This window comes from Callithrix jacchus, chromosome 9 (genome assembly GCF_049354715.1).
Source record: "Callithrix jacchus isolate 240 chromosome 9, calJac240_pri, whole genome shotgun sequence".
In the NCBI taxonomy this organism is placed as follows: Eukaryota; Metazoa; Chordata; class Mammalia; order Primates; family Cebidae; genus Callithrix; species Callithrix jacchus.
Genome location: NC_133510.1, coordinates 91781047 through 91795609, shown reverse-complemented (window position 1 = coordinate 91795609; position 14563 = coordinate 91781047). Strand labels below are relative to the sequence as shown.

At 41.9% G+C, this 14563-nt stretch overlaps 1 protein-coding gene across 2 annotated transcripts in view; it reads right to left on the bottom strand.

Moving 5' to 3' along the window:
- Window positions 1-3477: 3477 nt before the first annotated feature.
- Window positions 3478-14563, bottom strand: part of POC1B (POC1 centriolar protein B) — a 133181-nt gene continuing 122095 nt past the window's right edge. For both annotated transcript variants that reach the window (XM_078337037.1, XM_035257199.3), the window contains 2 exons: window positions 4971-5086; window positions 3478-3813 (listed from right to left, as the gene is read on the bottom strand). In XM_078337037.1, coding sequence (XP_078193163.1) covers window positions 4985-5086 — 102 coding nt within the window. In that variant the 3' untranslated portion in view covers window positions 3478-3813; window positions 4971-4984. The remainder of the gene's footprint in view (window positions 3814-4970; window positions 5087-14563) is intronic.

Here is a 14563-nt window from a genome sequence, read left to right as displayed (position 1 = left end):
GCTTGACCAACATGGTGAAACCATGTCTCTAATAAAAATACAAAAATTAGCCAGGCATGGTGTCGGGGACCTGTAATTCCAGCTACCTGGGAGGCTGAGGCATGAGAATCACTTGAATCTGGGAGGTGGAGGTTGCAGTGAGCCTAAAACGTACCACTGCACTCCACCATGGGCGATAGAATGACACCCAGTCTCAGAAAAAGAAAAATGCATTACTTTGGTATTGAAAGTAGCATCTAACATCAGCCTTTGGGGATGCAGGTTATGCCATATACTTTGGTAAATTTCTCCCAAGCATTTGGACTTACAGAAGATATTTAGGAAAAGCTAATGGCGTATATGCTACAAATGAGCCTTGGTGATGTGGTCCCAAGCCTTCTTGTGCTTATTAGCATTTTATGGCATGTGTAATTTTCCTTAACATTGCTGAGGGGATTAGGACACTAGTCATATACTGCTAGTCACGAGTTTTAAAAAACAAACTTGGAAATAAAATCATAAGAGGCAATGAAGACCATTTGGAAATTTGAGAACCCACACATTCTCTATGTTATTTTTTATTTAGGAAGAATTTCAAAGTTTCATCCTGTTTTAATGCTTACCCATCTGGTTGCTTTATTAATGAAAACAGCAGCATCTTCTAATGCTCTTGTGTGAGGCAACAGTATTTTTCCAAAAAAAAAAAAAAAAAAAAAAAATCACAGAAAAAACTTTGGGATTCGATGTACCATATTTTGTCTTTTTTTTTTTCTTTGAAAAAGTAAATCCCAACTGGAGATCATTTTAGAGAGAGTGTGTGCTTAGAAATATTCAGTGAGTCATGCCTGGTGTTGTAGGTCTATTCCGGTGCGTGGGGTTTCCAGAACAATTACATAAGTGTTAGCATAGCCAGGAACTTTTGACATTTGTGGCAGCTTAATGGAGCTCTTTTCATCATTGAAAATATTCTAATTGTTGTTTCCTTAAATCTAAAATGCATAAAACTGGTGAAGCAGGATAAATTGATTTTGAGGCACTTCTATCCAGTATAGTTTGCTGGCAAAGAAACTGAAGAAAATTTACTTGAAATAAAATACAGGTGATCAAGCTGTAACATATACAGTTATCTAATCACCTAGCAAAAAGTGAGAGGATAAATTATGAGCCCTTTTTGTTTCTCCATCTATTATATGTTAAGATTTCCTGGCCGGGCACGGCGGCTCAGGCCTGTAATCCTAACAATTCCGGAGGCCCAGGCACGTGGATTGCCTGAGCTCAGGAGCTTGAGACTCACCTGGGGAACATGGTGAATCCCCATCTCTGCTGAAAATACAAAAAATTAGCCAGGCATAGTGGTGTGTGCCTGTCATCCCAGGAGGCTGAGACAGGAGAGTCAGCTGAACCCAGGAGGTGGAGGTTACAGTGAACCAAGATCACACCATTGCACACCAGCCTGGGTGACAGAGTGAGACTCCATCTCAGGAAAAAAAAAAAAAAGATTTCCTTTACAGCCTGACTGTCCATAGCATATGGTTTACTTGCACAACCCTACCTAATGGGATTATTCAATCACATGATTTTTAAAATTCAGGGATTCCAAAAGCTATCAGAACATATCAATACCTTTTTTTTTTTGAGATGGAGTCTCTCTGTTACCCAAGCTGGAGTGCAGTGTTGCGATCTTGGCCCACTGCAACCTCTACCTCCTGGGTTCAAGCGATTCTCCAGCCTCAGCCTCCCAAGTAGCTGGGATGACAGGTGCATGCCACCACACCCAGCTACTTTTTTGTATTTTTAGTAGAGATGGAGTTTCACCTTGTTAGCCAGAATAGTCTCAATCTGCTGACCTCATGATCCACCTGCCTCAGTCTCCCAAAGTGCTGGGATTACAGGTGTGAGCCAACACTCCCAGCCAGAACATATCAATACCTTTCTTTAATCCTTCAAAAGATCACCCAGGAAATATTCTAGTATTACTAATTTGTTTGTTAAAATATATTTTTAAGTACCCATGTTCCAAAATATCTCCTAGCATGAGAAACTAGAGAAAGACTCAACAAAAGCCATTATCAATTAACAATTTTTTCTATCTCAAAGGTGAGCTCCCCAAATTCAGAGTTTAGGGCTTCCTAGAGAGAGTGGAGTCCTTGGTTCTTATAGATGCTTGTTCAGTGTCTTGCACAACTTTGCTACTGGCTTATTTTCCTTCAGATAAAACATTGCAGTTATGGGTATTACTGTATTTATTAGTTCAAAAGACATGGTGCAAAGGACAAGTAGGCCAAGTGGGCTCTGACTCATAGAGGTTGCTGTCTGCCTGTGCCCTGTGTGTGCCTTTTGAGTAAAGAGCGCAGTCCATCAGGTCCAGCTCTGCATGCTCAAGTGCTACTGAATTCTTTCCACATTACCACAAGTACTTGAGCACCTTTACTCCGTAGCAGAGCTGATAGCACAGAACACACTGAGAATCCCTATAGGGAAGGTGTGGTGAGGTTGTGTGAACTGCGTGGGCTGTGGTCACGTAGTTGATCATGTAAATGCAATCACAAACTTAGTAAGCATCCTGTGACACACTGTCATCATTCAAGTGTGCTTGTTGATGTTAGAGTACTATGCACTATCCAGGACTATTTCCAAGAATCTACTTGAACATATATCCTGGGCTCTAGGACACAAGATGAAAAGAGGATTTGGTATCCCTGCCAAGTTTCCTAGATAATGGAGATAATTTTTTAGGAGGAAGCGACGTGTACCTCTCAGGGCTGGGAAGGTACAGGTATAGGAAATTAGCCTTAGCAAGAAAGAAAATGCTGCCAAAATCAAGGCCAAGTGAGAACGTAACTTCTAGACCAACAAAAAGGAAATGAGGGGAGCTAAGCTGCCCTGTTTTGTTTCATCTTACTCTTCTATATTCCTGGCTTTCTCCATCCAGTAGTCACCAAGTCCCAGCTAGCTCTGTCTCTTCTGATTCTGGAATCTGTCTTCCCTTCACCCATCTCTCCAGTCATGGAGTTCAGTCTCTTGCCATACTCATCTGGTTTATTGCAATGGCCACTAACTGGTCTCCCTGCTTTCAGTCTTCAACTCCCCGTATCTCACCAAAGCAATGTTTGTTGTCTGTTCATTGTTTAATGGTGGGATTTACTGGGAGGATTTCTGTCTGCTCTCAGGATGGACCAGAAGTCTCAGAAATTGGTAAAAATGGGCCCGGTAGGGATGGGTAGGGCTAGAATATTCAACAGTGTTGTCAATGCCCTGCCCAGAATGAATGCTCTTCCACCATTTCTCCATCTTTCCACCTTCTTTCTTCACTCCAGGGAGTAAGCGTTGTTCCGGCTTGGGTCAGGTGGCTGTTTCTTGGTGAATAAGGGGTCAGGGAATCTAGATTTAACAACTCAGCAGAATCCTTCAAAGGGAAATCAAGGTGGAACGGTTACTGAGTTGTCAAAAATCAACATCTTCCTATGATATGTTGATTATAGAAGGGTCATCTAAGTGCAGTGGCAAATATAGTTTATGGTATTTACTCCAATGGCTTGTTAATTAATCTCTCTTCCTCAATAGACATTGAAGTCCCTGGAGGAAGAACCATGTCTTATTCATCTTTGTATGCCTGGCCTATCATGGACACATACAATAAGTACTCATTGTATCAAAGAGTAAATCAGTGTTCCCATAAATGAAAACTGTGTTTGGTCTAGTCTATATGCTTCCAAAACTACTTTATGGTCCCCCAGCTGCACCCCTCAGTGATCCTGCTTCCTGAGCTAGAACGGCTCAACTCCGACCTCAGCAGCAAGCCACCTTCTGAGTCCACCAAGCCTCTGGGTACTCCTGCAAGGGCAGAGAGAGCCAAGAGACCATATGTCAGATACAAGACCTCACAGTCTGCTTCCTTTTGTCCATCTCCTATAGCCCCATTTTAGCCGTCAGACTAAAATGCATTTGTTCCTGGAGTGCTTAGTAGTTGTGGATGAACTGATATCTACCTTATTTGGCAATATAATAAAAGGAATGTGCTTTGACATCAGACAGAGTTCCAATATGAACACTTCAAGTATCTTCATGGCTGTGTGACCCTGGATACTTTTTCTTAACCTCTCCGGGTCTGTGGTTACACACAAGTCCAAGGAAGATACTACAAGTGTAAATGAAATAATATATGCAAAGACACTTGTTATAATGCTTGGCATTTGACAGGTGTCCTGTGAATGTCAGCTCCATTCTGCTTTTGTGGCTTATAGCAATGGGGCATGAGGAAAATTTGCAGCGTTAGCATAGGTAGTTTGAACTGAAAGGAAAAAGAGAAAAAGGTAGAATGAACATACCCAGTTGCTCTAACATGAATCAAAGTCAAGTATTAACTTTTTACTGATGATATAAAATACAACAAAGTTTAAAAAAATGTAACAACTGGGCTTAAGGGAGAAACAAACCCATATATTTTCTAAAACAATAAAATTAGATATTTGCCAAACTAGAACCAGCACAGGCATAATATTTAATTAAATTTCTTCTCTAATGAGTATTGTTTGTTCTACTCTAGGATTGCATTTGGATAAAATATTGGGGTAAAATTTAGAGAGATAAAATTTAGAAAACGGAGTTTTTAGTTATTGGCTATTACTGTGTCTTTGTTTTCTCATTTAAAAAGTTACAAACAGAAAATTCAAGGTATTACAATGGAAATATGATGGAGTTTCTATCAAATTATATCAAAAATGTGTTGTTCTGGGAGAACTTAAACCAATTCAACACCTCAAAAGGAGGGCAAGAAACCCACTCCTCTCATCTCCAATAGCACTCCTTTTACTCATTTTTTCCCCTTCTCTAAAATTCTAAACTGCTCACACATTCCAGATTGTTCCTGAGGAGAATGAGCATATGCTATCCTGGTGTGGAAATGCCTGTTATGCTAATTCATAGTTTGGAGGAGAGAGAAGATATGAGGTCGAACTGGAAGATAGTGAACTAAAAATAGTATAACCCACCTCCACGCCTCTCTTTAGCTCAGCGTCACATCTTCCCCTGCCAAAGGGAAGCCACGGCACCACAACATCCTGAGGAGAGACAGCCTTGATTTTTTTCTTGAGGACCCAGTTTTCCCCTATAGGAGAAACAACCATCAATCACAATACCTTCCCTTATCCTGGCCAAAGGGAGGTTGGATCCCTGACTGAAGGTAGGCCTATCAGATACTCTTGACCTGGAATTTCAGTGTGGAGAGCAGTGACACAAAAACTGAGAATGGTTGGAAATCATTTACCCTGGAGGCAATGAAACTAAGGAAACTGCATTATTCACAAAACCTGAATTCCTAGAGCTTCTCTTGTCCTTGAATAAAACAGATTCTTCAGCCTCTCCTTCTGTGAGCTACTCCATATCCTTCTGATAAATTCATTCACTTGCTTAAGCTATCCAGAGGCAGCTTCTGTTAACCTCATCACAGAATTCTGATGAAAATACCTCCTCAGATGCTTCAGGCTCCAATATGCAATGCCAAAGGTCAAGAGTAGGGGAGGAGTCATTTGGGTCAAACATTTACTAAGCCACCAAACTCAATTTTTCTGAAGACACTCTTCTCTCAAAGGTTGGCTTTATGACATCCCTTACAGAGTGAGGGCCGCACAGGCCTGGGAAGGAAAAGGAGACCCTTAGTCCATTTTTCTTGCAACTAGTTTGGTTGAGATCACCAGATTCCCCAATTCTTCTAATGCAAACCCAACGAGCCCCACAGATTCTAGAAAAGTGTCAGTCATGCTGGTCTAGGTGGGTAAGTTTCAATCTGTCTTGTAAGAGGCAGTGACAAAGTTACACAGTAATTATATAACAGATTATGGTGGAGAAGCAGCCGCTGCCTTTAAAAAAAATCACTGCGTGGGAACTTTTCAAATCACAACCCTCCATTAGGAGCCTACATTTCCCAGAAGATCCTCGTTCATTCATTTAGGCAGCAGTTTTAAAGTCAGCTGGAACCACTGTTTCCTCATGTCAGCAACGAAAAGGGCCAAACTGTATTTTATTTTACCAAAAAAGCAGCACGTCCTAGGCATGGCACTTTGTATCCCTAGGATGCCACCTTGCTTCGAAGTTATTTTCAGCTTTGGTTTGAAAAGTATCCTATCAGCAAAACTAGCCATCTCCCCATGGAGTTTAGGAGGTAGGAGGGAGTAGGGGAGGGATGTGTAGGAGATGATGTTGCTGAATCATTTAGCAGAGCCCTCCACCTGTTGAAATTATGTCCACTTCCTTTCCTCCTCCTCCTCCCCCTCCCTCTTTCCCAATTCCCCTCCTCCCCTGCTTCCTCTTCTCTCATCTCCTGCTCTTCATCTTTTATTATTTGTTTGTTTTTGCTGCAGTTGCAACTCCAGTATCCTGATAGGGGAAGCAATTTCAGTGTTTTTTTTTTTTTCTTAGACAGAGTCTTACTCTTGTCACCCAGGCTGGAGTGCAGTGGTGTGATCTCGACTCACAGACACCTCTGCCTCCAGGTTCAAGCTATTCTCCTTCCTCAACCTCCTGAGTAGCTGGAATTACAGGTGCATGCCACCACGCCCAGAAACTTTTATATTTTTAGTAGAGACAGGGTTTCACCATGTTGGCCAGGCTGGTCTCAAACTCCTGACCTCAGGTGATCCGCCCGCCTCAGCCTCCCAAAGTGTGAGCCACCATGCCTGGCCTAGTGCATTCTTTTATTCAACAACATTTGTTGAGTATTCTGTACCAGGTACTGGTTAACTAGATAGGCAATGTCCTTGCCTTCTAGGAGCTTCTATTCTAATGGAGGGAGACAGAAGCAAATGATTGTTTCAGATCTGCTTGGCCCATAGGGAGTGCCTGGGTCTAACATATGGGCAGGGGATTCCGAAGTCCTTACTTTCCAGGTGAAAACGGTTGCTTGTGTGAAGTAGCAATTAGTTAGATGAACACTTCAGACAAGGACAATCAGAACAGGAAGTTGTCAATTTCAAATACATTCAAAGGAAAATGTTTCAGGGAAGCTTTTACTTCCATGGACTTATTTCCGTATTTCTTTGGTCTTGTGTGACCTTTTAATGAGTCCTTTGCATTTATGAAATGCTGTATGACAGTGCACAGTCCCTACGTGCATGTGACCTCATTTGGGTCCTGTGAGGACTGAGCAGGTATTATTCTGATTTTACAGATGAGAAAACCGAGGCTCAACAACTTGCCCACATGTACCCAGCTAGCTTAGGTATATGACTAGAAACCAGGCCTTCCCCTTTCCTGATCAACACCATGAACCTCACTTCTCTTCTTTCACCTCCCCCATTGTCATCATTTTTCTCCATCACAAAGGGCTCTGCTGCTGTGGTTTGATTGGGATTAGCCATGATATTTTTAGGAATATGATAGTCTGGGAAACAGAACATACCCCCCAACATACACACACTCCTAGAAAGTATATATCCCTGTAATTCGCTACCATTATTTGTCAACAATCATTAGTTGTAAGCCTTTTGGGGGTTGGGCCTGGCTCATTCAGGAAAAGAAACATATTTCCAGGGGCATCTATTGGTTCTGACCAGCACTGTGGCACGAGAAGCCATCCACAGAGGATACAACATACCTACTTATTACTTGGCATCAAAAACACCAGGAACAGGAATATTGATGACATATTAACAATTGCAACTCCTGAATTTATAACCATATTTGTCTGAGTCATCCATTCTTATAAAAATTGATCAAGCTGGGCATAGTGGCTCATGCCTGTAATCTCAGGACTTTGGGAGGCTAAGGGTGAAGGATCACCCTAAGCCCAAGAGTTCAAGACCAGCCCAGACAACACAGTGAGAACTCATCTTTATAAAACTTTTAAAAAATTAGCTTGGCACGGTGGCATGTGTCTGTAATCCCAGCTACTTGGGAGGCTGAAGTGGGAGGATTGCTTGAACCCAAGAGGTTGAGGCTGCAGCTAGCTATGATTGTGCCACCGCACTTCAGCCTTGGCGACAGAGCAAGACACTGTCTCTCTCTCTTTTTTCTAATGATCAATTTAGTGACAACAGAGTGGAAACCACATATAAGTAAACTTTATTACAATAATGTGTCCTCTACTAATGAAAGTTAAGATTAATCTAACATCTATTATAAACCAACCCCTATGCTAAGTGTTCCATGTAATTATCTCATATAATGTTGATTACAACCTTTAAAGGTAGGTGCTGTTATTATAACCATTTTACAGATGAGGAAATTGAGGCTCCAAAAGGTAAACTGTTTTGCCCAACAATATCTAGCTACGGTGATAGAACTAGTGTTTGAAAGTTGGGCCGTCTGACTGCAGAATCTCTTTCGTAATCACTGTTCTAATTGGTACACAGATTATTAGAGTTAGACCTTAGTTGAACTTCCTATTTTAGACAGAAGGAAGCTGAGGCCCCAGCGGATTAAGGATCCGCTTTAAGTCTTCACCAAAATAATGAGACTTGCTTCTACATTGCCTCTCTCAACTGGAGAAGAGCTGGAAAGAGTCTTTTGATATTCACCTATAGGTTTGCAGAAGAATATCTTTTTTTGAGACTTTGTGTAGAGAATATCCATGCCACGTAGAGTGGAATCTTGACAAACTTGTACACATGAACCCAAGTAGGAGGTTGTCTATTTAATCATAAACATGTCTAAGTGGCAAAACATATTCTAGTAAGAGCCTCCTATTCTATGAGGTATGTTCTAATAAAGAGAAAATGGGAGCAATATTTGTTTAATAATAATAAATTTATCTGAAGCTTCCAGGGGAGTCATCTTTGAAAAACTCATAAGCAAGAAGTTAACTACTGTAGGCCGGGCACGGTGGCTCAGGCCTGTAATCCCAGCACTTTGGGAGGCGGAGGCGGGTGGATCATGAGGTCAAGAGATCGAGACCATCCTGGTCAACATGGTGAAACCCCGTCTCTACTAAAAATACAAAAAAATTAGCTGGACACGGTGGTGCGTGCCTGTAATCCCAGCTACTCAGGAGGTTGAGGCAGGAGAATTGCCTTAACCCAGGAGGCGGAGGTTGCGGTGAGCCGAGATCGCGCCATTGCACTCCAGCCTGGGTAACAAGAGCGAAACTCTGTCTCAAAAAAACAAACAAACAAGCAAACAAAAAAAAAGAAGTTAACTACTGTAATAAGCTAATGATAATAGTGTAGGTTTTATTACTTTGGTTTTGGTTGGTTTTATTTTTTTCTCTTTTTTTTTTCAGTTCAAAAAACAACAGTCAATGTTAATAATCCATTAGTTCTAAAGGAAACATTTTTAGCTCCAAGAAAATTACTTTTTCCTCCCAAATCTGAACCTGTAAACAAAAAACCTCTTTGTCTTATAAAAAGGCTTAGTGTTAATTGTCTCCACAAGGTTAGCCCTATTGATCTGAAGCACCTGTGCTTCCAGAAAATGTAGGACATTATCAATTTTTAACATTTGTCCAGAGAGCTGTGCTTGGACTAATGTTATTTATCCAGCTGGGTATACTGACTGGGACAGAGCAGATCAAAGTAGCTGGGGATTGTGTAACATCTAAGATTGGCCCTGATAATCAATCAAGCCTGGAGCATGTGGACATGATTACAGAATACCATCTTCCCCTCTTTTCAGGATACCGATAAAGCGGAAGGCAGTGCTATCAAAACCCACATCAAGAATTCTGGGGACCTGTTTTTAGGTCATTCAGTTGTTCTGCTTAGTTTTCTGGATGGTGAGCACACAGAAAGCACAAGATGAAAACTCTAACACGCAATTTGCATCAATAACACCCTTGGGGTTGTTAAAAGAACAAATGAAAAGGGGTGTGAGAGGAGGTCTGTGGAAATGTGTGCGCCATCTCCGGATGGGCTTGCTCTGCCCTCTCCGGGGAGGAACACTGTGCAACTGCATCCCCATTCCTGTCCCCTCCACATGCACACACTGGAATAGCAGGAAGGCAGCAGAGAGCACACGAAAAGACACTCAGGAGGGGAAACAGTCCCAGTGTTTAACCTTAGGTGTTCAGCGAACACAGTAGGGCTGGGGGCGGGAGGGCCAAAACAAGAAGAGGAAAAATACAAGATGGTCTGGTAAGAAAGCAAAAATAGAAAGAACTCTCGAATTTTTAAAAATAAAAATCAAATCAAAACCAAAAGCCACAGGCTGCATTTATCTGAGAAGTGAGAAAGTAAAGGAAGCAATTTAAACTAGAACGGTGCAAAAGTGGCAGGCGGCGCAGGGAGCTCCCACTGCCTTCCCCAGCGGGACTGCAGGGGTGGGAGGATGCATTCAAACCAAGCACCTCCAAGCTTGGCAAAGAATTGCTTTCTGAATGACGCCAGGCCTCACCCAGCTGCTTGGAAGGAGCTCACATGAAGGTAGGAGGGAAAAGATTGCAGAGAACCTGCTGGTGTGCCTCTTCCCTATCTGAATTTGAATGCTTCTCAGAGAACTTTAAAGGCTGACGGCTAAATTTAATCACGGTTAAATCATTGAAATGAAGATGTTCTCATGCAACACAAATGAAAAGTGATTCTGCCAGTTCTTTCCCTATAAGGCAATGAATGGTACAGGCTCCTAAGGAGCAGCCCAGCAGTTTGGAAATGTTATGAATTCAGGGGAGGCAGGAAATGTGAAAGTCTGGTTCATTGCTAATATTGTCTTCCGGGGAATTTTGGCCTGTAGGTGAAACAGGAGGGGTTTTACAGCTGGTATTGTGCAATGACTGAGCACTTGCTCGCTCTCAGTTCAGTAAAATTCTTCATACATGGCATCCTCACTACATTCTATATTTCAGGAAGCCGTTTTCTCTAAGGAACTCCAAATACTTTTTGCAAAGGCGCTTACATAAACCTTACAACCATGGACTTAGACTGAATGAAACATTAGTTGTTGTTTCAAGACAGTTTGGCAATCTGATTTTGTGCCAGTTTAATCACTTTAGAAAACGTACAGGTCCAGTTCTGGCTTATCTGCCACATGATTTATTTCCATAAAAATAAATGTTAAATCAACAGTGGTAAGTCATGTATGCTTGATACAATGTGATGAGAAGGTCACTTTACCTCTGCAGTTGTGCTTCCAAAAACCCGTAACTCCTGTCTAACCACAGGAAGAACATTAGATAAACCCAAATTGAATAACATTCTGCAGATTACCTCACTAGTTCTCAAGGTCACTCCAAACCAGGAAAATCTGAAAAATTGTCACAGTCCAGAGAAGCCTAACGAGGCCTGACAACTAACTGTAACACAGTATCCTACTGATACATTACTATTGACCTTTCCTGAAACAGGAAAGGAAATTCAAGAGAGACCGAGGCAATCTGAATAAAGTGTGGTCTGTAGTCAATAATAATATATCAATTTTGGGTCCTTAGTTCTGACAATTATACATAATACAGAATATTAACAGTAAGCAAACTAGATGTGCAATACATGGAAACCTTCTATATTAGCTTCACAACTTTTCTACAGATCTATTCTAAAATTAAATGCTTATTAAAAAATAAATATCATGCCTGTAATCATCCCAACCCTTTGGGAGGCCAAGGCAGGAGGATTGTATGAGCTCAGGAGTTTAAGACCAGCCTGTGCAACATGGTAAAACCTGTCTCTACAAAAAATGCAAAACTTAGCTGGGTATGGTGGTGCATGCCTGTAGTCCCAGCTGCTCTAAAGGCTCAGGTGGGAGGATGGTTTGAGCCTGGGAGGCAGAGCTTGCAGTGAGCCCAGATTGTGCCACCACACTGCAGCCCGTGCAACAGAGAGAGATATTGTCTCAAAAAAAAAGTCAAAAGTTAGTCTCATGATTCTGCAAAATTCAAAAGTAATTTGAATCCATTTCAGGTTTCAAATCATGGTTAGTTTAGATCCCTGTTCCCAGTGTCCTATTTTTATTGGAATTTTACCAAGAGGAAAACTGAAACATAAAGACAGGGCTGAACTCAAAGTGAGGGCTGATGTGACAAAGGAGAATTTCTCTTCCGGAACTCCTCTGCCTGGCTCTCCACTCAAGCACCTGGCCTGTGGCCACTGTCTAATTAGCTTCCGCCAAGATAATGGATAATAAAAGAGTTTTGGGTGTTACCTTTGTAAGAGTTTATGTATTTTAATGGGATATTTTGAAGAGAGAAAATGGGTGCTGAAAAATGATTTTATTTTGGTAGAATTTCCAATAAAGAAACTGTTCAATGATTTCATTTGTCCTCAAGCTCCTTCTGGTCACTGGGTCAGCTGCTACCTAAGCAACACAGGATAGCCAGCTAGTATTAGGGCAGCGGCCATCAATTCTAAGACTTAAGGGCATGACTTCCTGGAGACAACCAGGGATAATGTGACTTCTCAGGCATATGAGATAGTCAGTGTGGGAGTGAGTCCTGGAGCCATGACAGCAAGAGGCCAGCCTCTAAGAGATGATCTGTACCTTGCTTTTTGGTCTTTAATAACTTGAGACATTGCCGCCAGCTACTCCAAGCTCTGCAATTGCTGTAATGAGAAAGTGATGAACTTTGGACTCACAAAGTCCTGCATTCAAGTCCCCCATGTCCAAATTTGCCATTTCCTGGCTGTGTGGCCCAGGTCAGCCTATTTAATCTTGCTGATCTTCCAGTTTTTCATCAGAAACAAGGCTGATCATAATACTGCCTGGGAGGATTGCTGTGGGGGATTAGCTAGAGGGAGTGTGTGAGAGTCCCTTGCCCAATGTCTAGAATACAGCAGGTATTGAACAAGTGTTCTTTCTTTTCGCCCTTTCCTTCCCTTCCCACAGAGCAGGACAGTGGAGACAGGCACAGTCTGGCAGCTCAGCCCCTCTCACAAATCGTTCTCTCTGTTCTCATGAGATTAGCATTTCTAATAGGATCAGGAATTCTTCTAATTCATTGATTATTAATCCTAAGGTTTGCAAATAATCTCTCCTGATTTGTGCAGAACCAAGAACGTAATGCTCTTTCAGGGTTTAAATGTATTTGTTATTATTTTGTTGTTATTCAGTGGAAAGGTCCAATTTTATCTCACCAGAAATTGTCTAGGTAGCTCTCCGGCTGGATAATTAAAGCTAATGGAGCCCAGGAGCTATGCAAAGTAGATATTAAGAGAGGATTGTTTAAAACAAGATGGGAACTGTCTGCTAGTAGATGCCTTGCAGCCAGAGATATCAGGAGATCTTAGTAGAATTGTGAGAAATAAGCAAGAAGCAAGGTGCCTAAGAGAGCTAAGAGTGGTGGGGAGAAGGAGAAAAACAGAGCAAGCAGGCAGATAGGCAGGGTAAATAGGGAGACCCATCAATACAGAGACAGTATAGCAGTAAAAAAACTGGAGAAAGCTGTTTCTGAAACCTTCATAGGGACTTCAAAGGGAAAGATTTCCCAACATCCAGGCCTTTTATAATTTTGAATGACAGCTGCCTTCACAGTAAATGTATTTTCGTCATGATAAGTGAAACAAGTGCATCTCTTATTCTAGGCCTATCCTCAGAGTGTGGCCTGCCGAACTGTGCAGTTTACATCTAACCCACATAGAAAGCCTCCGCCTTTCAGCAAACTAAACCAGCACTCAGGTTAAATGGCCTTTCATTATTGTTATTGTTATTATTATTATTCACAGTCTGCATTACTACATAACAGTGGCACTGTCAAGTAATCCATCATTTGGGCCAAACGTGAGTTTGAGGAGTTCCACAGAGATCTTTCCATATTTGACCCAACAGGGTCTTCTGAGGAGTCCTCTGTACCATTGGGGTCAGTGAGGAAACATAAATGTTAAGGGTTTTACTACCAAATGTTCTTTGTTTTATTATTATTATTATTGAGACAGGGTCTCGCTCTGTCACCCAGGCTGGAGTAAAGCAGCTGAAACATGGCTCACTGCAGCCTCGACCTCCCAGGCCCACATGATCCTTCCACCTCTCAGCCTCCCAAGTAGCTGGGGCTACAGGCACACACCACCATGCCCAGCTAATTTTTGTATATTTTTTGTAGAGACGAGGTTTTGCCATGTTGCCCAGGCTGGTCTCAAACTCATGAGCTAAGCTATCCCCTTGCCTTGGCCTCCCAGAGTGCTGGTGTTACAGATGTGAGCCACTGCACCTGTCCCTTTGCTATGTAATTTAGAAAAATTTTAAAAACTAAGGGGCCGGGCGCGGTGGCTCAAGCCTGTAATCCCAGCACTTTGGGAGGCCGAGGCGGGTGGATCACAAGGTCAACAGATCGAGACCATCCTGGTCAACATGGTGAAACCCCGTCTCTACTAAAAATTACAAAAAATTAGCTGGGCATGGTGGCGCGTGCCTGTAATCCCAGCTACTCGGGAGGCTGAGGCAGGAGAATTGCCTGAACCCAGGGGTCGGAGGTTGCGGTGAGCCGAGATTGTGCCATTGCACTCCAGCCTGGGTAAACAAGAGCGAAACTCCGTCTCAAAAAAAAAAAAAAAAAAACTAAAAAGCAGTTATACGTGTTTATTGTAGAAAATGTTAAAAGTAAGAACCATCTAAATAAATATTGCCCATTACCTCATTAACCAAGGATAATGCTATAAATATTGCTGTTTTCTTTTCCTTTCAACATTATGCTTACATTTTTAATATAAAAGTGACCTGGAAAATGTGGGAA